The following is a 25,069-nucleotide window of genomic DNA, read 5'->3' as shown; positions in this document are numbered from 1 at the left end:
TTTGGCATTGGGTTGTTGGGCTGAACATACTGAAAAGCTTGTTCAGGGGTGGAATATATTGGGTTGGTTAATACTGGGCTGAAGTTTTCCATATCCTATCCATGCTGTTCTCGACCATAATTACTCTTGATCTATTTATAGAGTTCCTTTACACTTGCCCCCCAAATCTAACTCCCATGTAATTTAAACTACTATTACAGGTAACTACTGTGGCTAAGCAGACAATAGCAAAGGCATGGAAGTCCCCCATCCTTCATATAGTGAGGATTGAGTATTATAGCGGCTACGGTCCATGCCAAAGTTGAGGTAGTCCTATTAGATAAAGTTCAGAAAGACGAGCGCCTATGGAACCCATGGGTAACTTATTATCTACCACCCCACTTTAATGAATCTCTATTGCTCCCATAAATTTCTTCTAACATTGCCATCTATTTTATCTCAATAAGACTGGACTACAGCTTATCCCTGGGATATCCCTTACTCTTGCCCTCTTTCCTACTATTTTCTTACCTGTTTTCTCCTTTCAACTTATACTTTCCACTTTCTTTAATATTTACACTTGGATGCTGTATCTCCACTGACCCTTAGGGTTGCATATCACATTATTTGTTTTTAACTCTGCTCTTCCCGCATACACACTTCCTAATAAGCTCGCTTTAAGCTACCATGAATGAGGACCCTAAAGTCTGTTCTGATGTTTGAATGCTCTTATTATTCGCCTGCTTGCTCCTCTTCCTTGTGGGCCATCCAATGTTTCCCTTTTTTTTGTATACTCCAATCATCTATGTATGCAACCATATATGTACAGTATGCTCTAACATTTACTGCTACCGAGTGTCTGTATTTTCTAAACTACATCAAAATTGTGAACAGGGGTGGAATATATTGAAGTTTTGGAAGATGGTAAGACACTAGAAAATATTCCCAATAATTTTTCATGTCCAAAAAGTCTTGAAAAAGTCCAGAAGGTTTGTTGCAGCTTAAATAAGAGTTCCAGCTTGGAAGGTTCCAAGCTGGAAAAATGCAAGTACTCTCTGAATGGTGCCTGTACCAACCAGTCACCCTCCTGATTTTGTTATGCAGCAGGACAGCCATTGGGCTTCAGGACATGGGACCCAGAAACTAGTGGAGATCACTGGCCTAGCGGTGTTTACTACAGTGATTTCCTGTTTTTAAAGGGATTCCACAGGTATGTTATATCCATGCTACTTTTGTCAAATGTAACAATGTCATATCTGGAATTCTTCTTTAAAGTATAACACTAAAAATAGACTGTATTTTCATCAATGGAACAGAATCTTTGGATCGTGAAGTAACAATACTCAACTAAGACCACCTCATTTAAGCAGACATTCTCCTGTTTTATGCTCTTAATTTGACTTACAATATTGAGGCAGCATGTAAATGCTCTGTTATGATACAACTTTGTTTCTACTGATGGTGTTAAAAAATACATTGCCTACAACCATACTGGGAAAAGCTGCCTTCTTGACTCTGCAGCCTATAGGCATGAGACAACTTTGCCTGATGCTAAACACGGCCCTGACTTCCATTATTGCCTCCAGACAGCATTCAAATTAAAACCTGCTCTGGAAATGACAGCTGCAGTATGAAAGTTGAATCTGAATGACAGCTGTAAGTATATAACCGCTCTAACTCTGACACACTAATACATTCCTAAATATATTATACTTTTTTAGAATGTGCCGTAGAGATGCCCCCAATATAGTGTAATATCATTTTATTATCCATTTCAATGTATATTTCATTCATATTCTATACATATTCGATACACTTTCTAAAGGTTTTCACATGTTCCACCTAACAAACCTAATGTAGTTATCATTGGTTTGTTCTTTTGATATTTCTAATCTACAATTAGTCTTTTGTATTCTATAATAGTGTTTTTATACTTGTTTTAACATTCTTATTTATTCAGTATAGGTTTATATTTAACAAAATGGCCTGTGCACAGACCCTGACTCCCTGTTGCATTACTAAATAAAATGTATGAAAGATGGCTTCAGCTCCTGATCTATACCTGTAGAGAACTTCTCAGATGCATTTCGCCCTTTTCGGGGCTTAATCATAGACACCAAGAATCTTCAAGTAGGGTTGGCATGGATACTCTGAACAATAAACTACATCCTGTTCACTTTGTTCTATGTCTAATAGCATAGGGTAATATTTCTAAAGCAACAAATGTGACTCTATCTGGTGGTGAATAAATTATAGTCATTTAATCACTTGAGCTCTATAAGGGTTTACTCACTTCATGACCAGAGCATTTTTTTTGCTATTCAGCACTGTGCTACTTTAACTGGAATTTGTGTTGTCATGCAACACTGTACACAAATTAAATTAATAAATTAATATAATTTTTTTCACACGAATAGAGATTTCTTTTGGTGGTATTTGATTACCACTGGATTTTTCTATTTTTTGCAATATAAAATAAAAAAAAAAATGAAAAAAAAAGGACATTGTCAAATTTCTGTTATAAAACCTATCCAATAAAAAAAACAAATGATCAAATTTCTTCCTAAATTTAGGCCAAAATGTATTCTGCTACATATCAGGTTAAAAAAAAATCCAAAAATCCAATAAGTGTATAGTAATTGCTTTGTGCAAAATGTATAATGTCTACAGACAATGATATACTGTATATACTGGAACTTACACAACTATGGCGCACAATGTGGCACTAGTTGACACTGGCTGGAAGGTGCGCTAACTGACACAAACAGTGACAGTAATACAGTAATCAGTGCTAATAATGTACACTGTCACTGTACTAATGTCACTGGCTGGGAAGGGGCTACATCTAAGGGGACAATCAAAGGATTAACTGTGTGCCTAACAATGTGTAATATGTGCTGCTTTTACTTTATTGTATGGCTGTTTATTCTCGCTTTGCAGGGGGAATAAACAGACAGATCACTGTTCCTTATACACAGAGTTCTGTGTTTTGTAAACACAGAACTCTGTGTGTGATTGGACAAAATCTCACTATGTGTGTGACTGGGCAAAATTATTGGCTGAAATGAGCTGCCAAAGTCTTATTTGTTCTGGTTCACAGGTAATCTACTTGAGTGCCACACAGAATTAGAAGAAAGTGAGCACTAAACACCTAGTCAAGTTTAGATATAGTTTATTATTCACAATATTTGGTAAAATGTCAATGCGTTTCAGGGGATTTTTGAATATTCCTTCCTCAGGGCTATAATTTAATACATATACAGTAAATTATTAGCTAAGGGTAATAGCTGGAAGAACATAAGGAACATTACAGGTTCCATGGCCTCATGTAAGAGCAGACATCATGGGGCAGTGTATCTAACATTAAACAAATATTCATTGCAGGTGAGTCTTGTTTGTGCATGTGTTTTAACCAATTGCTGTCCGGGTTGGACACAGCACGGGTCGGCAGGGGTTGCCCCAAACCCAGAAGAAAGAGCTCGATGCACAGGTACGTCATCTGGCCTGGAACTGCCAACCGCTTGCACTATAACTACTGTGGGTGGGTGGCAATTGGCTAAAACACATGCAAAAGCAAGACTCACCTGCAATGAATATTTGTTGAATGTCAGATACACTGCTTTATAAACATGCCCCATGATGTCTGCTCTTACATGAGGCCATGGAACCTGTAATGTTCCTCATGTACTTCCAGCTATTACCCTTAGCCAATAATTTACTATATGTATAATGTATTATATGTATTAAATTATAGCCCTGAGGAAGGAATATTCAAAAATCCCCTGAAACGCATTGACATTTTACCAAATATTGTGAATAATAAACTACATCTAGACTTGACAAGGTGTTTAATGCTCACTTTCTCCTAATTCTGTGTAGCACTCAAGTAGATTATCTGTGGACCAGAACAAATAAGACTTTGGGCTCTGCCAAAGTAAACCTGAGTTTTTTTTCCAAACCACCTAGGGCTGAGTAACTGCTCACAGCATCATGAAAATCACAATCATTGATTGCTGTTCACTTGGTAGAACCAGATAAATGGAGCTTTGAATGTTCCTTTCTTACTTCCAAGGATCTCAAATTACAACAGCTGAATACCTACTTTGGCACCACATTTTCAATTCAAGAAAACCTCCAGTCTTTCTTTCTTTCTTTCTTTCTTTCTTTCTTTCTTTCTTTCTTTCTTTCTTTCTTTCTTTCTTTCTTTCTTTCTTTCTTTCTTTTTCTTCCCCTCTCTGCACTCAGCCCCACTGAACATTCATATTTACAGCAAACAGTTGTATTGTTTAGTCTCAAAGCTTTTTCCATTACAAGGTCTTTCTACTGGTAACCTGCAATTTTTATGCCATCATATGAATCATCAATGCATGCAAAATATGAAAGCACCTAGACCCACATAATATCTGTGGCCTTCAAATTTCCAACCCGCTTCATAGAAAATAAGTTTACATGACAATGGCTTAAACGTAGCTTTAGCATCTCTTCTCTGACACTCTTTTGGTCTTTTCAGGAGCAGCTGTATCCTTTACTGGAGTTTAATAAGCTAGGAGACATATTTTGAACAATAAGCTGAGATTCCCAATGAATACAGAAGATATATAATGCCTTCTGATTGTGGCCCCCTATGGGAAAATAGATGTCATTTTACTGATCGCCACTGTTTCCCCGTACTGAATCTTGAACAGTGTGTTGCATTACATGCTCGCCTGCTATTCATAATACTGATTATTCTTCAGAGGGCAAGTCATTACCTTCGTTTGAAATAGAGCACACTCCTTTCTCATTTTACTTCGGCACCAGTCAGGAATAATTCATAGTACGGGGCGCCCTATTAGCATAAGCAGCAGCTACCAGTGTGTTTAAAATCGGTTTTTCAAATCAAGTTCATCACAGCAAGAATGTATTATGTATCTTATCCTGTCTATGTTAACCAGTACGATGCTGCTGCACAGAGCATGCAATTCACTGGCAGAGTACAAATACCACAGGAATTAATTAATGAGCTGAAAAGGCTGCTTACATATTCATATCCCCTAAGATGTGAAGAACATCAAGACAGCAAACAAAATTGTACATATAATAAATACAAATGCTGTAATATCTCTTTATGTTTCTTCTTGTCTTTGGTTTTATTTCTCCCTGCTTCTATTTCTTTCATTTATTTTTTGTTCCTTTCTCTCCCTACTCTTTTTTCTTTCACTGTCTACCCCCACCCCTTTTCTCTTTCTCTATTTCTATTCATCTGCATCTGTCTATCCTCTCTCACTCTCTCACGCTTTCAATTTCTCCTTTTTCCTCTTCTCTTCGCAGTCTATCCCTTTCTTTTCTTTCTTCCTTTCTTTCTCTTTCTTTCTCTTTTTTTCTTCTCTCCTTCATTCCTTCCCTCCTTCCTTTCTTTCTTTCTTTCCTTCCCTTTCTTTTCTTTCCTTTCTTTCTTTCCTTCCCTTTCTCTTTCTTTCTTTCCTTCCCTTTCTCTTTCTTTCTTTCCTTCCCTTTCTCTTTCTTTCTTTCCTTACCTTTCTTTCTTTCCCTTTCTTTCTTTCCTTCCCTTTCTCTCTTTCCTTCCTTCCTTCCTTCCTTCCTTTCTACATTCCATCCTTACTTTCTCCCCATCTCTATCATTATCTCTCTCTCCTACCTTTCTCTCTCTTTCTCTGTCAGTCTCCTCACTCTTTTTCTCTCTTTCTATCTCTTTCCTCCTCTTTTATTATCAGTCTTTCTCCCCCCCGAATATCAATCTCTATATCCTCCCTCATCTCTTTTTTATTTCCCTAGCCACCTCTTTTTGTCTTTTTTCTATCCTCTCACGACTCATTCTTTCTATCAACTGCTGGCTTTCAACCATTTTGTCTTTTTGGGGTCCAAAAGGCTTATCAACACTAATGTCTATCTATCTATCTATCTATCTATCTATCTATCTATCTATCTATCTATCTATCTATCGTATCTATCTATCTATCTATCGTATCTATCTATCTATCTATCTATCTATCTATCTATCTATCCTATAACATTAGATAATAATCATAATTGTGATTCATTGACACCTGGACAGAACACATGGAGATGTAAATATACATTTATTTATTTATTTATTATGTATTTATTTATCCACTCATCCATTATTTCATTCATGAAATCTTCTAAACATAAATTTCTTAGAGGCTAGAATTAATTGCACATTTACTCTGGGTAATTTAATTTAATATACCTCTTTGCTCATCAGAATTGATTGCATCATAAATATTGACACAATCTATTTATTTTCTTCCATGTATACTGAGTTCCATTTGCCACCATAACGATGCAATGTGACGCCCTGTTGCTCATTTGACTTGCCATTCCCCACAGTGTGCTCATCTTCATGTCTCATTTACAGCACATTCCTCAGATCCCTCCTCTCCACCTGTCTTCTGCTGCCTAATCTCCCAAATTCCCATGCCACCCACCCATTTGTCCCTGACACCCTACCACTGCCCTCCACTACTCTGGCACCAATCATGCAATCAGCTAGCCAGTTTAATCAGAGCACTTTTATTTTTTCTAAAAAAGAGACTGATTGGGGTGCAGAGGAGTGGTGGACATGCTATGAAGAATAAAATTCACTTATTTGAAAAAAAAATACTAATTTCAGATGAAATTATAATTCTGAACCATTGTCAATATTGTTAATTAAGCGCAGTCAGTTGTCAAACCAGATGATACTTTGCCAGTCAAATTCAAAGGTTCTATTTGAAATTAATCAACAGGTATCATTACACGTTACTTTGTTCCAAAGATAAAATATTGCATTCGAAAACCTAGCCTGCTCCCTTCAGTTTGAAAGATGCTGCCTCCCTGTGTCTTCAAATCACAGAGCAGCACTATAATCATCTGTTATAGCAAAGCTCCTACACCTACCAAAAAAAAAAAAGTCTTAGGAAACTGAAAAGGCTAAATGCACCATATAAGCACACTAAAATTATAAAACAAGAAATGATAATGAACAGGATCAGTAATCAAGATTTATTGTGGGTGGATCAAGTATATCTCTATAATCCTTTATATATATATATATATATATATATATATATATATATATATATGGCACAGGATATATTGAACAAAGTTATAGATTGCAATTCTTGCAAATGGAAGTAATTTGATCAAAAACATAAGGGTTTATTGACCACTTTCATTAAACAGACAAACCTGCATCAAGGAAAAAGCTTCCTGTAATTAGGATGTCTATTAAAATTCCAGGCATGCTACCTATCTTCAGATATAATGTCAGATAGTGTGCAATGAGGTAACCCCCCCCCCACACACACACACACACACACACACACACACACACACCAGCCCCTGAAACATGAATTATCATTTCCATTGCATGCAGATGGGCTGCTTTCTGCTTGTGGGGACAACCAGCTGCAAGCTCCACAATACACTGTTTCAGAGGGAGAGAGACACAAGCAGGTTGCAGTTGACTAGGATCCCTCTAATTCAAATATAATTAACCAAAGGCTTTTTTTTTATGTCCATTTTTTTTTTTAATTCTTCCTTAGCCCTCCCCCCATGCTTGTGTGATATCTGGAGGTATGAAATCAGCTTGCATGCATTAAATGCCAGATCAATACCTTCCAGTGATAATAATATGTGCTAGCAAGCAGAGTTTGGAAATGCATGTGGGCATAAGAAGAATGACACACACATAATGCACTATCTGTTGTATATCGTGCCCATTTAGCTATCCCCTTCCTAAGAAGCCAAGACTGATCAGTTTTTAAAGATTCCAAGCACAGATCTTGCCTTACATCCATTTTCTTCTTGAATTACACATATGAAATTGATGATGTTCACATGTCACTTGCAAGCACCTGTACCCATAGAGTCAATACATGCAATCAACACCTTTAATATTCTTCATCATACCCATAAAACCTTTTTTTATTATTATTAAAGCAGACTGCCTGTGCAGAAAAGCAGGCTACATTTGCTGTTCTCTAGGCTCTTCTTTCTAATTTTACACAGCTTTACTCTAACACTAACTCACATCAACCCCCCCCCCCCTCCACCACCACCACCACCTCCACCACCACCATAGCACATCACATTGCAGCCTTATGTGTCTGGGCAAGCCATGCCAGGCAGAACTTTTCTGGTGTCACCCACCAAGAAGGGGTTAAATCAATCCCATCTAGGATGACAAGCATCTGGAATTCAAACTTCATTTGTGGATGCCCTTTCATAAAGGGGGGGAAAGAAAAAAAAAACAAGAAAAAAAGAGAACCTCATCCCTCCTGTGTGCACTGATACATCCACCACTAGTTCAGCCTGTATCAAGCAACTCACGTCTCCCTTTTGAGTATACTGCAAGAATATTTATCGAGCTCCAGGCTCAATCACTGCATTGAACACACAATGCGTCTACTCCTTCGCCTTTTTTTTTTTTGTGTGTGTGTGCAATGAACACATCCTTTAAGGATTGCAATGGAAATGACAGGTGGATAAAATAAATAATTTAATAAAAAAAAATTAAAGGATGCAAAAAAAACATGGTTATCATGATGTGTGATGTTGGGATTCCTTACCTCTCACACATGTAACCATCAGTACAAAAAACAGGTAACACAAGGTAAATCCACTTTGCAATGCCATTTTCCTTAGGCATAGGGAGTCCACAAGTCCACATTTAATACATCCCTTTTTGTACAAGTGCCTGCTTGCCTTGGCTGGCTCCTGAGTCCCCCCTTTGCAGGTTGCTTTCATATTATCCTTTGATCAGCAGCAGCAATGGAGGAAAAAAAAAATAAAAATAAAAAAATAAAAAGAGAAGGATCCCCCTTTTTCCTTGGATGCTGAGTTTGTTTTTTGTTTTTTTTTTTGTTTTTTTTTTTGTTGGTGCTGATGCTGCGCTGGCGGTCACAGCTCAGAGTGAATGCTGTTCCTGGGATGCCACAGCAACCTTGACGAGGACTCAACCATCTTCTCCAACAGGGGCATCAAGATACCAAGCGATGCTTTCTTGCCATTCCCTCCCCTCCTGGATCACACTACACACAGGGATTGAGGAAGGGTGGGATCGGATCCGCTGCTGCTGCTGCTACTGCCGCCGCCGCCGCCGCCGCTGCTGTCGGGAGAGGACTGGGGGGTCGGGGCAGGCATCAGCGTGCAGACTGGATCGATGCCGCCTGGCACAAGCTCCTCATCCTCTCCTGTAACAGATGACTGAAATTTTCACTGACGCCTCAAGGAGAAAGACACCAGATAATAAAAGCTATCAATTCTGCAAGAGATTCCCCCAGCAGCTCCGATCCTGCAAAATAACAAAAAAAAAAAGAGAGGTTGACTGCATGGAGGAGAGGGATGCATGGAGGAGAAGGATGCAGCTTAGTCAGTCGTGGCTCCTTATGAGTGCGGGGCGTGTTGGTGGAGGCAGCCTGCGCACACACTTAATGCATGCAGGAGGGAGCTGTGTGTGTGTGCAGGATGAGGAGGCAGGCAATGGGGGAGAGGGCATGCTGGATCACACACACAACTTTGCACCGTTTTTTTTTTCTTTTCTTTTTTTCAGTGTGGGACAGGAGCTGGTGGTATGTTGGAGTCAAATGCAGAAGGGGTTAATACCCAACAATGATAGAACACTTGTGCCATCTACAGGCTGCCAGCTTGTGATCGTTGGATTAGGATTTGGTAGCCTACCCAGATTCAGCTAGCCACACATGGCCAGGGATTCTGCGACCACCAGCGAATCAATGATGGAATGATCGATTTTTTTGCCTGATGTGTAGGCTTTAAAACTCATGCATCAAGCAAAAAATCCATCTGGAAATTCCATTCGATAGCCCAGATTTTTATAGGTGAATTATTCCATGAGAAAGCAATATTTGAAACTGAAATCCAAATGTTGGATTAGGATTTGGTAGCCTACTCAAATTCAGATAGCTACACATGGGCAGAGATTCTGCGACCACCAGCGAAATGGAAAATGACTTTTATAGATGAATTATTCCATGAAAAAGCAATATTTGAAACTGAAATCCAAATGTTGGATTAGGATTTGGTAGCCTACCTAGATTCAGCTAGTCAAACATGGCCAGAGATTCTGCGACCACCAGAGAACCAATGATGGAATGATCAATTTTTTTGCTTGATGTGTACGCTTTAAAGCTCATGCATCAAGCAAAAAACCCATCTGGAAATTCCATTCGATAGCCGAGATTTTTTTTTTTGTCAGTGGAAAATGACTTTTATAGGTGAATTATTCCATGAAAAAGCAATATTTGAAACTGAAATCCAAATGTTGGATTAGGATTTGGTAGCCTACCCAAATTCAGATAGCTACACAGGAGCAGAGATTCTGCGACCACCAGCGAAATGGAAAATTACTTTTATAGGTGAATTTTTCCATGAAAAAGCAATATTTGAAACTGAAATCCAAATGTTGTTGGATTAGGATTTGGTAGCCTACCCAGATTCAGCTAGTCACACATGGCCAGAGATTCTGCGACCACCAGAGAACCAATGATGGAATGATCAATTTTTTTGCTTGATGTGTACGCTTTAAAGCTCATGCATCAAGCAAAAAACCCATCTGGAAATTCCATTCGATAGCTGAGATTTTTTTTTTTTGTCAGTGGAAAATGACTTTTATAGGTGAATTATAGGTGAATTATTCCATGAAAAAGCAATATTTGAAACTGAAATCCAAATGTTGGATTAGGATTTGGTAGCCTACCCAAATTCAGATAGCTACACATGAGCAGAGATTCTGCGACCACCAGCGAAATGGAAAATTACTTTTATAGGTGAATTTTTCCATGAAAAAGCAATATTTGAAACTGAAATCCAAAAGTTGTTGGATTAGGATTTGGTAGCCTACCCAGATTCAGCTAGTCACACATGGCCAGAGATTCTGCGACCACCAGAGAACCAATGATGGAATGATCAATTTTTTTGCTTGATGTGTACGCTTTAAAGCTCATGCATCAAGCAAAAAACCCATCTGGAAATTCCATTCGATAGCCGAGATTTTTTTTTTTTGTCAGTGGAAAATGACTTTTATAGGTGAATTATAGGTGAATTATTCCATGAAAAAGCAATATTTGAAACTGAAATCCAAATGTTGGATTAGGATTTGGTAGCCTACCCAAATTCAGATAGCTACACATGAGCAGAGATTCTGCGACCACCAGCGAAATGGAAAATTACTTTTATAGGTGAATTTTTCCATGAAAAGCAATATTTGAAACTGAAATCCAAAAGTTGTTGGATTAGGATTTGGTAGCCTACCCAGATTCAGCTAGTCACACATGGCCAGAGATTCTGCGACCACCAGAGAACCAATGATGGAATGATCAATTTTTTTGCTTGATGTGTACGCTTTAAAGCTCATGCATCAAGCAAAAAACCCATCTGGAAATTCCATTCGATAGCCGAGATTTTTTTTTTGTCAGTGGAAAATGACTTTTATAGGTGAATTATAGGTGAATTATTCCATGAAAAAGCAATATTTGAAACTGAAATCCAAATGTTGGATTAGGATTTGGTAGCCTACCCAAATTCAGATAGCTACACATGAGCAGAGATTCTGCGACCACCAGCGAAATGGAAAATTACTTTTGTAGGTGAATTTTTCCATGAAAAAGCAATATTTGAAACTGAAATCCAAATGTTGTTGGATTAGGATTTGGTAGCCTACCCAGATTCAGCTAGTCACACATGGCCAGAGATTCTGCAACCATCAGAGAATCAATGATGGAATGATCAATTTTTTTGCTTGATGTGTATGCTTTAAAGCTCATGCATCAAGCAAAAACCCATCCGGAAATTCCATTCGATAGCCGAGATTTTTTTTTTGTCAATGGAAAATGACTTTTATAGGTGAATTATTCCATGAAAAAGCAATATTTGAAACTGAAATCCAAATGATGGATTAGGATTTGGTGGCCTACCCAGATTCAGATAGCTACACATGGGCAGAGATTCTGAGACCACCAGCGAAATGGAAAATGACTTTTATAGGTGAATTATTCCATGAAAAAGCAATATTTGAAACTGAAATCCAAATGTTGGATTAGGATTTGGTAGCCTACCCAGATTCAGCTAGTCACAAATGACCAGAGATTCTGCGACCACCAGTGAAATGGAAAATTACTTTTATAAGTGAAGTATTCCATGAAAAAGCAATATTTGAAACTGAAATCCAGATGTTATTGGATTAGGAGTTAGTAGCCTACCCAGATTCGGCTAGCCACACATGGCCAGAGATTCTGCAACCACCAGCAAATCAATGATGACATTTTTTTGCTTGATGTGTAGGCTATAAAGCTCATGCATCAAGCAAAAAACCCATCTGGAAATTCCATTCGATAGCCGAGATTTTTTTATTTGTCAATGGAAAATGACTTTTATAGGTGAATTATTCCATGAAAAAGCAATATTTGAAACTGAAATCTAAATGTTGGATTAGGATTTGGTAGCCTACCCAGATTCAGCTAGCTACACACGGGCAGAGATTCTGTGACCACCAGCGAATCAATGATGGAATGATCAATTTTTTTACTTGATGTGTAGGTTTTAAAGCTCATGCATCAAGCAAAAAATCAATCTGGAAATTTCATTCGATAGCCGAGATTTTTCTTTTGTCAATGGAAAATGACTTTTATTGGTGAATTATTCCATGAAAAAGCAATATTTGAAACTGAAATCCAAATGTTGGATTAGGATTTGGTAGCCTACCCAAATTCAGATAGCTACACATGGGCAGAGATTCTGCAACCACCAGTGAAATGGAAAATGACTTTTATAGGTGAATTTTTCCATGAAAAAGCAATATTTGAAACTGAAATCCAAATGTTGTTGGATTAGGATTTGGTAGCCTACCCAGATTCAGATAGCTACACATGGTCAGAGATTCTGCGACCACCAGCGAAATGGAAAATGACTTTTATAGGTGAATTATTCCATGAAAAAGCAATATTTGAAACTGAAATCCAAATGTTGGATTAGGATTTGGTAGCCTACCTAGATTCAGCTAGTCACACATGGCCAGAGATTCTGCGACCACCAGAGAACCAATGATGGAATGATCAATTTTTTTGCTTCATGTGTACGCTTTAAAGCTCATGCATCAAGCAAAAAACCCATCTGGAAATTCCATTCGATAGCCGAGATTTTTTTTTTTGTCAATGGAAAATGACTTTTATAGGTGAATTATAGCTGAATTATTCCATGAAAAAGCAATATTTGAAACTGAAATCCAAATGTTGGATTAGGATTTGGTAGCCTACCCAAATTCAGATAGCTACACATGAGCAGAGATTCTGCGACCACCAGCGAAATGGAAAATTACTTTTGTAGGTGAATTTTTCCATGGAAAAGCAATATTTGAAACTGAAATCTAAATGTTGGATTAGGATTTGGTAGCCTACCCAGATTCGGCTAGCCACACATGGCCAGAGATTCTGTGACCACCAGCGAATCAATGATGGAAAGATCAATTTTTTTACTTGATGTGTAGGCTTTAAAGCTCATGCATCAAACAAAAAATCAATCCGGAAATTTCATTCGATAGCCGAGATTTTTCTTTTGTCAATGGAAAATGACTTTTATAGGTGAATTATTCCATGAAAAAGCAATATTTGAAACTGAAATCCAGATGTTATTGGATTAGGATTTGGTAGCCTACCCAGATTCAGCTAGCTACACACGGGCACAGATTCTGCGACCACCAGTGAAATGGAAAATTACTTTTATAGGTGTAGTTTTCCATGAAAAAGCTATATTTGAAATTAAAATCCAGATGTAATTGGATTAGGATTTGGTAGCCTACCCAGATTCAGCTAGCTACACACGGGCACAGATTCTGCGACCACCAGTGAAATGGAAAATTACTTTTATAGGTGTAGTTTTCCATGAAAAAGCTATATTTGAAATTAAAATCCAGATGTAATTGGATTAGGATTTGGTAGCCTACCCAGATTCAGCTAGCTACACAGGAGCAGAAGTTCTGCGACCACCAGGGAAATAGAAAATGACTTTTATAGGTGAATTATTCCATGAAAAAGCATAATTTTGTAATGCTCTGTGCAAACGTTTGGCTTTTTATAAATCCTGTATAATAATATAATCATAACCCCAGACCAGGGGCAGACTGACCATTTGGAAACTCGGGCACTCCCCGAGGGCCTGGGGTCAGTAGGGGGCCCCATGAGATGCCCCTGGTACCATTTTCATAGGCTTTTTTGAGTGTGGGCAAGGACACAGGGGCCCCATGATCCCCTATTGCCCGGGGGCCCCATGAGTTGTCAGTCTGCCCCTGCCCCAGACACTACTAAACTACTCGTTCACTCCCTTATTATCTCACGTCTGGACCACTGCAACTCCCTTCTCACCGGCCTACCTCATCGCAGACTATCCCTTCTTCAGTCTTCCCTGAACTCAGCGGCCAGACTCATCCACCTCACCAACCGCTCCGCTTCTGCCACCCCCCTCTGTCGTTCCCTTTACTGGCTCCCGATTGCCCAACGCATTAAATTCAAACTACTAACATTGACGTACAAAGCCATTCATAATGCTGCGCCAAACTACCTCGCCGACCTGATACCCAAATACCACCCTACCCGTAATCTTCGCTCCTCACAAGACCTCCTACTTTCTAGCTCCCTGGTCTCCACCTTCCACGCCCGACTGCAAGACTTCTCCAGGACTTCCCCCATCCTCTGGAACTCACTACCCCAATCCATCAGACTGTCACCTACCCTCCTCACCTTTAGGCACACCCTGAAAACCCATCTCTTCAGGGAAGCCTACCTCACCCTCACCTAACAGCCAATCTCCTCCTCTCCTCCCACCACTCCATCCCCCACAGCCACTTCCTCCTGTACCACTATCCCCTCCCTCCTAGATTGTAAACTCGAAAGAGCAGGGCCCTTGAATCCCTCGTGTTCTGTTTTGTTACTGCATTGTCTCATGTACTGTCCCCCACTATAATGTACAGCGCTGAGCAAACCTTTTAGCGCTATATAAATACTGTATAATAATAATATTTGAAACTGAAATCCAGGTGTTATCATTGGATTAGGGTTTGGTAGCCTACCCAGATTCAACTAATCGATAATAGAAACATTGATTTTTTCCTGGATGTGTAAGCTTTAAAATACTCAATACCAATCAAAAATCCATCAGAAAATTTTATCAATGGAGAATACCCTTCCCTGGTGAATTATTAATGAAAAGCAACATTTGAAACTGAAATCCAGGTGTGATCATTGGATTAGGATTTGGTAGTCTACCCAGATTCAGCTAGTCACACATAGGCAGAGATTTTGCAACCACCAGTGAACCGATGATGGAAAGACTGATTTTTGCTTAATGTGTAAACTTTAAAGTAAACAATACCAATCAAAAATCCATCTGAAAATTTGGAAGTTGGGAATTTTTCTTTTTCAATGAAGAATGCCTTTCCTGGGTGAATCATTCCATGAAAAAGAAACGTTTGAAGCTAAAATCCAGGTGTGATCATTGGATTAGGATTTGGTAGCCTACAAAAATTCAGCTAGCCACACATGGCCAGAGATCCTGTGATCACCAGCAAATCAGTGATGGAAAGATCGATTTTTGCTTGATATGTAAGCTTTAAAGCAGGGATGGACTGATCATTCCGGCACTTGGGCATTGCTCGAGGGATCGGGGTCAGTAGGTGGCCTCATGAGATGCCCCTGGTACATTTCATAGGCTTTTTTGGGTGTGGTTTGAGTGTGGGCGAGGACACAGGGACCCCATGATCCCCTATTGCCCGGGGGCCCCATGAGTTGCCAGTCCGCCCCTGCTTTAAAGCAAATGCTTCAAGTAAAAATCTGGAAGCTCCATTCGTCAGCTGGGAATATTTATTTCTCAACGGAGAACACTTTTCCTGGGTGAATTATTTCATGAAAAAGCAGTATTTGAAACTGAAATCCAGGTGTGATCCTTAGATTAGGATTTTGTAGCCTACCCAGATTCAGCTAGCCACACATGGACAGAGATTCTGCGACCACTGGCAAATCGATGATGAAAAGATTGTTTTTTTGCTTGATGTGAGGGCTTTAAAGCACATGCATCAAGCAAAAATCTATCTGGAAATTCCATTCGCCAGCTGGAAATATTTGTTTCTCAATGGAAAATGCTTTTCCTGGGTGAATTATTTAATGAAAAAGCAATATATAGGGCTAAAATGTAGGTATGATTCAAGCAAAAAATCCATATGGCAATTCCATTCGATAGCTGGTTTTTTTATTTTTTTGTGTCAATGGAAAATTACTTTTACAGGTGAATTATTTAATGAAAAAGCAGTATATGAAACTGAAATCTAGGTGTGATCATTGGTATAGTATTTGGTAGCCTACCCTGATTCAGCTAGCCAAACATGGACAGAGATCCTGCGACCACTAGCAAATCGACAATGGAAAGATTGATTTTTTTCTTGATGTGTAGGCTTTAAAGCACATGCATCAAGCCAAAATCTATCTGGAAATTCCATTCACCAGCTGCGAATATTTATTTTTTTCAATAGAAAATGACTTTTATAGATGAATGATTCCATGAAAAAGCAGTATATGAAATAGAAATCTAAGTGTGATCATTGGTATAGTATTTGATAGCCTACCCAGATTCAGCTATCCAGATATGGACAGAGATTCTGTGACCACCAGCGAATCGATGATGGAAAGATCGATTTTTTGCTTAATGTGTAGGCTTTAAAACACATGCATCAAGCAAAAATCTATCTGGAAATTCCATTCGCCAGCTGGGAATATTTATTTCTCAATGGAGAACACTTTTCCTGGGTGAATTATTTCATGAAAAAGCAATATATAGAGCTAAAATGTAGGTATGATTCAAGCAAAAATCCATATGGAAATTCCATTCACCAGCTGTGAATATTTTTTTCAATGGAAGATGAATTTTATAGCTGTGCAAATTGTTGGAGCCATATAATTCCTGTATAATAATATAATAATATTTGAAACTGAAATCTAGGTGTGATTATTGGATTAGGATTTGGTAGCCTACATAGATTCAGCTAGTCACACACAGGCAGAGATGCTGTGGCCACCAGCGAATCGATGATGGAAAGATCAATTTTTTCTTGGTGTGTAGGCTTTAAAGCACATGCATCAAGCAAAAATCCATCTGGAAATTCCATTTATCAGATGGGAATTTTTTTTTTCAATGGAAAATGGCTTTTACAGGTGAATGATTCCATGAAAAAGCAATATTTGAAACTGAAATGCAGGTGTTATTGGATTAGGATTTGGTAGCCTACCCAGATTTAGTTAGGTAAATCGAAAGATCGATTTTTGCTTGATGTGTAGGCTTTAAAGTACACAACGCCAATCAAAAATCCATCTGAAAATTTGGCAGTTGGGTTTTTGTTTTTCATTGGAGAATGCCTTTCGCAGGTGTGTTATTCCATGAAAAAGCAATATCTGAACTTGAAATCCAGATGTGATCATTGAATAGGATTTGATAGCTTACCCAGATTTAGCTAGCCATACATGGGCTGAGTTTCTGGGACCACCAGTGAATCGATGATGGAAAGATTGATTTTTGCTTGATGTGTAAGTTTTAAAGTAAGCATTGCCAATCAAAAATCCGTCTGGAAATTTCATTATCAACTCTGCATATTTATTTCTCAATGGAGAACGTATTTCCTAGGTGAATTATTTCATGAAAAAGCAATATATAGGGCTAAAATGAAGGTATGATCAATACGTTAGAATTTGATAGTTTACTCAGATTTTGCTGGCAATACACAGGCAGAGCAATATTTGAAGCTGAAATCCAGGTGTGATAATTGGAGAGGGTTTGGTAGCCTACCCAAATTCAGCTAGCCACACAACAATCAAAAATCCATCTGATATTTGGCAGTTGGGAATACTTTTTTTTCAATGGAGAATGCCTTTCCCAGGTGAATTATTCCATGAAAAAGCAATATTTAAAACTAAAATGTAGGCATGATCATTGGATTAGAATTTGGCAGTCTACCCAGATTCAGCTGGTCACACATGGGCACAGTTTCTGCAACCACCAGCAAATCGATGATGGAAAGATCAATTTTTGCTTGATATGTAGGTTTTAAAGCACACATTGTGGTTGAGTTACTACTGTGAAACTGGAGTGTGCAAAGTCTGGTGCAGATTTACATAGAAACCAATCCGTTTCTAGGGTTTTTTTTTGTCAAAGCTGAAATTAGAAGTGGTTTGCCTACCATGACCAGCTGTACTAGAATTTGCACTTTCCAGATTTAGTATATCAACCCCCATTGTCAATCAAAACTCCATCTGGATAGTCCATTTGGTAGCTGGAAATATTTCCCAATGGAGAACGCCTTTCCTAGGTGAATTATTCCACAAAAAAGCAATATTTAAAGCTGAAATGTAGGTGTGATCATTGGATTAGGATTTGGTAAACTACCCAGATTCAGCTAGCCACACATAGGCAGAGTTTCTGCAGCTGCCATCATATAGATGATGGAAAGACTGATTTTTCTTGATGTGTAGGCTTTAAAGCACACACATCAAGAAAAAATCCATCTTGAAATTCTATTTGGCAGCTGGAAATGTATTTTTCCCATGGACAACATTTTTCCTAGGTGAATTATTCCACGCAAAAGCACATTTTTGTAAACTAAATGCAGATATGACAAAAAATGCAGATATGATCATTGGAGCCTATGCTTTAACCTCCTTAGCGGTGTTCCCGAGTGTAGCTCGGGGTAGAATTTCTATACCACAAGCGGTAACCCCGAGCTACACTCGGGCTTACCATGCGGCGCTGCTCTGGGGGTCCCTGCAGCACTTACCTTGTCCTTCGTTCCCACGATGTGTCCCCTGCAGCGTCCCCGGCCATCTCCTCTGGCCGATGCCGGCATCCGGCTTCTGTGTTCCGGTCCCCGTGACGTCGGGACGTACGGGCGCCGCCGGCGGCGGGAAATTTAAAAAATTTAAAAAATGTCATTTTTTTTTTTTTCAATTTTCAATAGTAAAACATTGCTGTTTCATCCCATTTCACATACATATTGTCCCTAGTGCTTTGTCCTGTGCCCTGCCTGCATTTTGTCTGTTCTTTCTGCCTGGAAACTTAGAAAAGTCCATGGCGTCCAAAAAGCGTCCCTTTAGGTCAAAAGCGGTTTTAGACCGGCTAGAGAACAGCGATAGTAAATCAGAACCACTTGCAGAATTGAGTGATAATGATTTGTGGGGAAATCTTCCTAAAAATTACAGCCTACAATAAAAAACTATTTCCATGCGAAAAAATGGTACCGCTTTCAGCAAAAAAAATCAGAAGGAATCATACCACCAGGGAGGTTAAAGCACACACTTCAAGCAAAAATCCATCTGGAAATTCTATTTGGCAGCTTCTCCAATGGAGAATGTCTACCCTAGTTGAATTATTCCATGAAAAAGCAGTATTTGAAGCTGACATTCAGATGTGATCAATGGAGAGGATTTGATAGCCTATCCAGATTCAGCTAGCCATACATGGGCAGAGTTTCTGCAACCACTAGAGCAAATTGCTGATGGAAAGACCGCTTTCTGCTTGATTGATAGGCTTTAAAGCCCACCCATCAAGCAGAAATCCATCTGGAAATTCCAGTTGGCAACCAGGAATATTTCCTTTCCAATAAAAGACACTTTTCCTCTGTGAATTATTCCATAAAAAAAGCAATATTTGAAGCTAAAATGTAGGTGTGATCATTGGATTAGGATTTGTCAATTTACCCACATTTAGCTATCCACACATGGGCAGAGTTTCTGCAACCACTAGTGAAATGAAGATGTAAATATTGGTTTCTGTTTTATTGGTAGGCTTTAAAGTCCACAAATCAAGCAGAATTCCTTCTGGAAATTCCAGTTGGCAACTGGAAATATATTTTTCCAACACTTTTCCTTAGCAAAGTATTTAATGCAAAAGTAATATTTAAAGCTAAATGTAGGTATGAATATTGGATTAGAATTTTTTAGCCTACCCAGATTTGGCTGGCCATACGTGGGCATTCCATTTGACCAGTGGGGAATATTTTTTTTCAATGGAAAAATGCCTCTCCTATGTGAATTATTCTATGAAATATAAATATTTGAAGCTGAAACCCAGATGTGATCATTGGAGATTTTTTGGTAGCCTACCCAGATTTAGCTGGCCACACATGTGCAGAGTTTCTGTGACCACCAGCTAATCGATGATGGAAAGAACTATTTCTGCTTGATTGGTAGGCTTTAAAGCACACCCATCAACCAGAATTCCATATTGAAATTCCAGTTGGCAACTGGAAATATATTTTTCCAATGGACAAGCTTTTCCTAGCTGAATTATTCCACATAAATGCAAACTTAAAACTAAAATGTAGGCATTAGCATTGGATTAGGATTTGGTAGCCTACTCTGCAATTAGTAGCAAATCGATGATGGAAAGACCAATTTTTGCTGATGTCAAGTATTTAAAGCATGCATTAGCAAGCAATGGTTTGTTTGGAAATTCCATTTGGAAGCTGGAAATATTTATTTCCCAATGGAGAACATATTTTTTAGGTGAATTATGCCATGAAAAAGCAATATTTAAAGCAAATGTAGGTATGATCATTGGATTTGGATTTGGTAGTTTACCCAGTCGTGAGCTGGGAATATTTATTCTAATGGACAGCACCTTTGCTAGGTGAATTATTCCATGCAAAAGTGTTATTAAAAGCTGAAATCCAGGTGTGATCATTGAATAGGATTTGGTAGCCTAGCCACATTCATCTAGCCATGCATGGGAAATGTTTATGTGACCACCAGCAAGTTAGTGATGGAAATACCAACTTCTGCTTGATGTGTAGTGTCAGAGCCTGGGATCGAACCTGGGCCTTCTGCAGTGAGAGGCAATGTTTCTTCTCACTGAGCTACCTGGGATGCTGGACAATGCTCTGCCTTGTGGACAATCCTGCCTTGTGCCTTGTTGAACCTTGAACTCCTTGCTCCTCCCATGAACTTCCTGATAAAAGCTATGTCCATGCACTTCCTCCTTGCCAGATTATTGTGCCTTCCCAGCCAGTATCCCACTTAAGCTGCCGGCTACATCTTCGCTACCGACCTTTGGCTTGCCACTGACTACGATTCTGCCTCATCCTCATCTGCTACCATTTGTGACCTACCCTTGGCTTGTGACTGACTCCGCTTCTGTTTCATCCCTAACCTGTTTGATCTGCTATTGGTTTTCAGCTTGCTCATTTCCTGGTGGGGTGATCCTGAGATCTGCGACCTGGTATTAACACGCAGCCAAATCTATCTCCACCACTAGGAGCTCTGGTGAAGACCGGTTAATACCCAGACCCCGCACCTCAGGTGAGCCTGCGCTTTTTCTCAGGGTGACCCGCTGGTGTACCGATCCTGCTGGTTTCAGGTAAGCCTTTTACTGCTATAGCAACTGGTCTCTAAACCTGACCCAGACCGTGACATGTAGACTTTAAAACACACACATCAAACAGAAATAAGTCTGAAAAATTAGTTGGTAGCTGAGAATATAATTGTTCAATGTACAATACCTTTCCTAGGTGAAGTATTACATGCTAAAATGATATCTGACGCCAACAAAGAGGTGTTATCATTGGTTTCGGATAAAGATTTAGTGTTTCTGCTACCATCAGAAAACCAATGATAGGAGAATCCATTTCTGCCTGACTTGTTGGCTTTAAAGCCTACACATCAAGCAGAAATTGGTCTGGAAATTCAAGCTGGCAAGTGGGAATATTTTTTTCCAATGAACAACTCCTTTGAATTATTTCATGCAAAAGCCATATTTAAAGCTCAAAGCCAAGAGTGATTATTGGATTAGGATTAGGTAGCCTACCCAGATTTGACTAACCATACATAGGCAGAGTTTCTGAAACCACCAGCAATGAGCAAATTGATGATGGAAAGACAAATTTTTGCTTACTTTGTGGTCTTTCGAGACTGCAATCAGACCTCTGCTAGGTGAATTTGTTCATGCAAAAGTGATGTTTGGACTAGGATATTGACTAAAGATCATTGGACTAGGATTTGGTAGCTTAAATACCATTAATACCAAATACATACATACCAAATACATAATTATCTAAATACAGTTGGTCATACATGGGCAGAGCTTATGTGACCACCAGTGATGAGTAAACTGATGATGAGAAGATCAATCTATGCTTGATTTGTAGACTTTAAAGCACACACATTAATTAGAAATCGGTCTGGAAATTGCAGGTGGCAGCTGGGAATATTTGTTTTTGATGGACAATGTCTTTCCTAGGTGAATTATTCAATGAAAAATTGATATTAAAAAGAGAAATTCCACTTTTGTTGAGGGAAAAAAAAACCATTCCTCTCTGTACATTGCAAGGATTTTAACAAACTTTATTGCAGAATACTGCCTTGTATTATTCTGAAGAAATAGCTGTTTGTTTGGCTGTGTCCATGTGCAGAGTGAATGTGAATGGGGGTAACTTTATAAATATCAATAAGCTGGTGCACTTGCAGTGTTCTAAGGAGGAAAGTGACAGAGTCTGAATACCTTTAGACATGATTTAATTTGGGAGTATCTCACCAAAAATGAAATTTGTGTTGCAGAGGATACCAAAAAATCTGTCTCGCATCTTAGGACAGACCAATCACACAAGCAGGAAATTACACTTCTAGGTGGCATTCCCTGCGCCAGCAGTGTACAGATTGTCTCCAGGTTACAATATTGGATTGTAGTTTACAGAAAATTACAGTGCTGCAGACTGAAAAGAAAAGGTAATTTTTAACAACATTCCATTACAATATGACATGTGTAGCAATTGTATATGTTATATTAGTTTTTTTACTTGCTATGTTTTTTTCCTCAAAAGTGAAGCTACCCTTTAAAGTTGAAATCAAGATGTGATCATTATATTGAGATTTGGTAGCCTACTCAGTTACAGCTAACTATAAATGGACAGCGTTTCTGCTACCACCAGTGATTCGTGAATGGAAAGATACATTTTTCCTGGAGGTGGGGGCTTTAAAGCCTCCACCTATTTGCAGCTGAAATTGAGTTGTGATTATTGGATTAGGATTTAGTACCTAACCAGATGTAGCTGGCCATACATAGAGAGAATTTCTGCGAGCACCAATATTGAATGAATTTACAGTTGAAAGACTTACTTGTGCTTAATGTGTGGGCTTTCCAGACTGGAATGCCCACACGTCAAGTAGAAACCATTTGGGGAATTCCAGTCATGAGCTGGGAATATTTAAATGAATTATTCCATGCAAAAGTGATATTTAAAGCTAAAATCTATGTGTGATCCTTGGATCCAGATTTGGCAACCAACTCAGATTTAGCTGGTAATACATGGGTTTCCGTGGACACCAGCAAAGAGTAAATTGATGATCGAAAGAATGATTTTTTTGCTTGATTTTTTTTCTTCCGCCTGTAAAGTGGATCATGGATGCAATGCTTTATCTCCTGTGGACTAATCCTCCAACTGCAAGTCCTTACCTTATGATGCATGGTGGTAGGGTAGATGGAAATTGTAGCCTCTGCAAATGAATTAAACTAGGGGAGACAGGAGTAATTTGGGGGTAGGGGGGCAGCTGACCATTTTTCACGTTACACATGACCTATAGATTTAACCTGAAGCCTGATCATAAAGGTGGACTTAGTTTGAATCATTGTCAATCTACATGCTTTATACCTAAAGATCTGCAGGGAAGCTGATAGTCATTGTAGCAGTCAGAACTTCTACAATGATGGCCACTTTTCTTTTTTTAATTTTTCCTGTGCCAAGCAACTTCCCCACTGCACACTGATAACAGGAGGTCACTGGCTTTGCACTGCCGCCAATCACAGAATGCCTTACAAAGCTTTGTAGAGAAGGGTCAGTGAATGATTAGTATTCATTGAAAACAATACCAGGCCTTCTCTGAATGAAAGCAGTGCCAAGCGAGTGCTCATTGTGGTCAGTGCATAACAGGCAGGGGCGGACTAACCATTTGGAAACTTGGGCAGTGCCCGAGGGCCCAGGGTAAGTAGGGCCCAGGGTAAGTAGGGGGCCCCATGAGATGCCCCTGGTACTTTTTTCATAGGCTTTTTTGAGTTTGGGCAAGGACACAGGGGCCCCATGATCCCCTATTGCCCAGGGGCCCCATGAGTTGTCAGTCCGCCCCTGATCACAGGTACAATAATTAGGCTCCTACAGACTATTTATCCAGCTGCACCTCCAATCCAAGGTACGGAGGAAGCATCAATGAACTACAAGTGCGCTGACAACACTGCAAAGTCCACATTAGGCGACTTATTGGCCATATTAGGTCAATGATGTCCCAAGCACGAATCTGTCAAATGTAGATATCTAAACCCAAGAACACAAATTTAATATTTTAAAGCTCACTAGCCCTTAAAAATGTTGGTTTATATTTCTTTATTTTCTGGCCAGTGCAGAAAACAACCTATGATCCTGCCAGAAATCTAGCTGAATATTCCTGAATTGAAATCTCAAAAAATTGTAGCACTACTACCTTAGGAGTCACTAGAGATGTGGGTCCCTCTATAGTCCTGCACAGCCAGGAAGCACGCATTTCCTTTCAGACTTGCACTCCAGAGACAGTAAACAGTCCTTGAACTTGTTTTTTGGGATTTTATTAGGGGATGATGGCTTGGATGGGGATGTAGGATACATGGGATGCCCAAAGAACTGTAAAACTGAGGACAACTTCCTGGAACTATGTACAAGTAGTCAGAATGGGTTTTGCCTTCTTTTATTGGAGAGCTAGCCAGCCTCTCCTTGTGTATCTCCTCAGACCCCAGATAAAATCTCCTCTTCACCCAGCTCCTAATCTCCCTGGCCAAGAGGTACCAGAAGCTGCAGTTTTAAGATCAGCAGTCCTATATGAGGGCTAGTCAGGTTTCCCTCTAGGATGTCCTCTCCCTTTATCTGGCCCAGGGGGTATGGGATTACTCACTCAAGCCTCTAGTGCAAGCTTGTGGGTTGGTTGCTGCCTTCAGACCTTATGCTGGGTTGCCTCCATCCCTGCTTTCCAGGCTGTCCACCCTCCAGTGATGGTTGAGGCTAAGAGATCCTTCCTTCCAGCTC

General features: G+C 39.3%; 1 protein-coding gene across 1 annotated transcript in view; it reads right to left on the bottom strand.

The window, feature by feature from the left end:
* CSMD3 (CUB and Sushi multiple domains 3) overlaps positions 1-9,406 on the bottom strand; it is a 1,455,553-nt gene extending 1,446,147 nt beyond the window's left edge. The window contains exon 1 of the mRNA XM_089664334.1: positions 8,553-9,406. Coding sequence (XP_089520460.1) covers positions 8,553-8,730 — 178 coding nt within the window. The 5' untranslated portion in view covers positions 8,731-9,406. The remainder of the gene's footprint in view (positions 1-8,552) is intronic.
* Positions 9,407-25,069: the final 15,663 nt, after the last annotated feature.

The sequence above is a fragment of the Staurois parvus genome, unplaced genomic scaffold, assembly GCF_062004578.1.
Source record: "Staurois parvus isolate SC_StPar_1 unplaced genomic scaffold, SC_StPar_1.0 ptg000047l, whole genome shotgun sequence".
Classification (NCBI taxonomy): domain Eukaryota; kingdom Metazoa; phylum Chordata; class Amphibia; order Anura; family Ranidae; genus Staurois; species Staurois parvus.
Note: the sequence above shows the minus strand (reverse complement) of the source record. Positions and strands in the feature narration are given on the sequence as shown.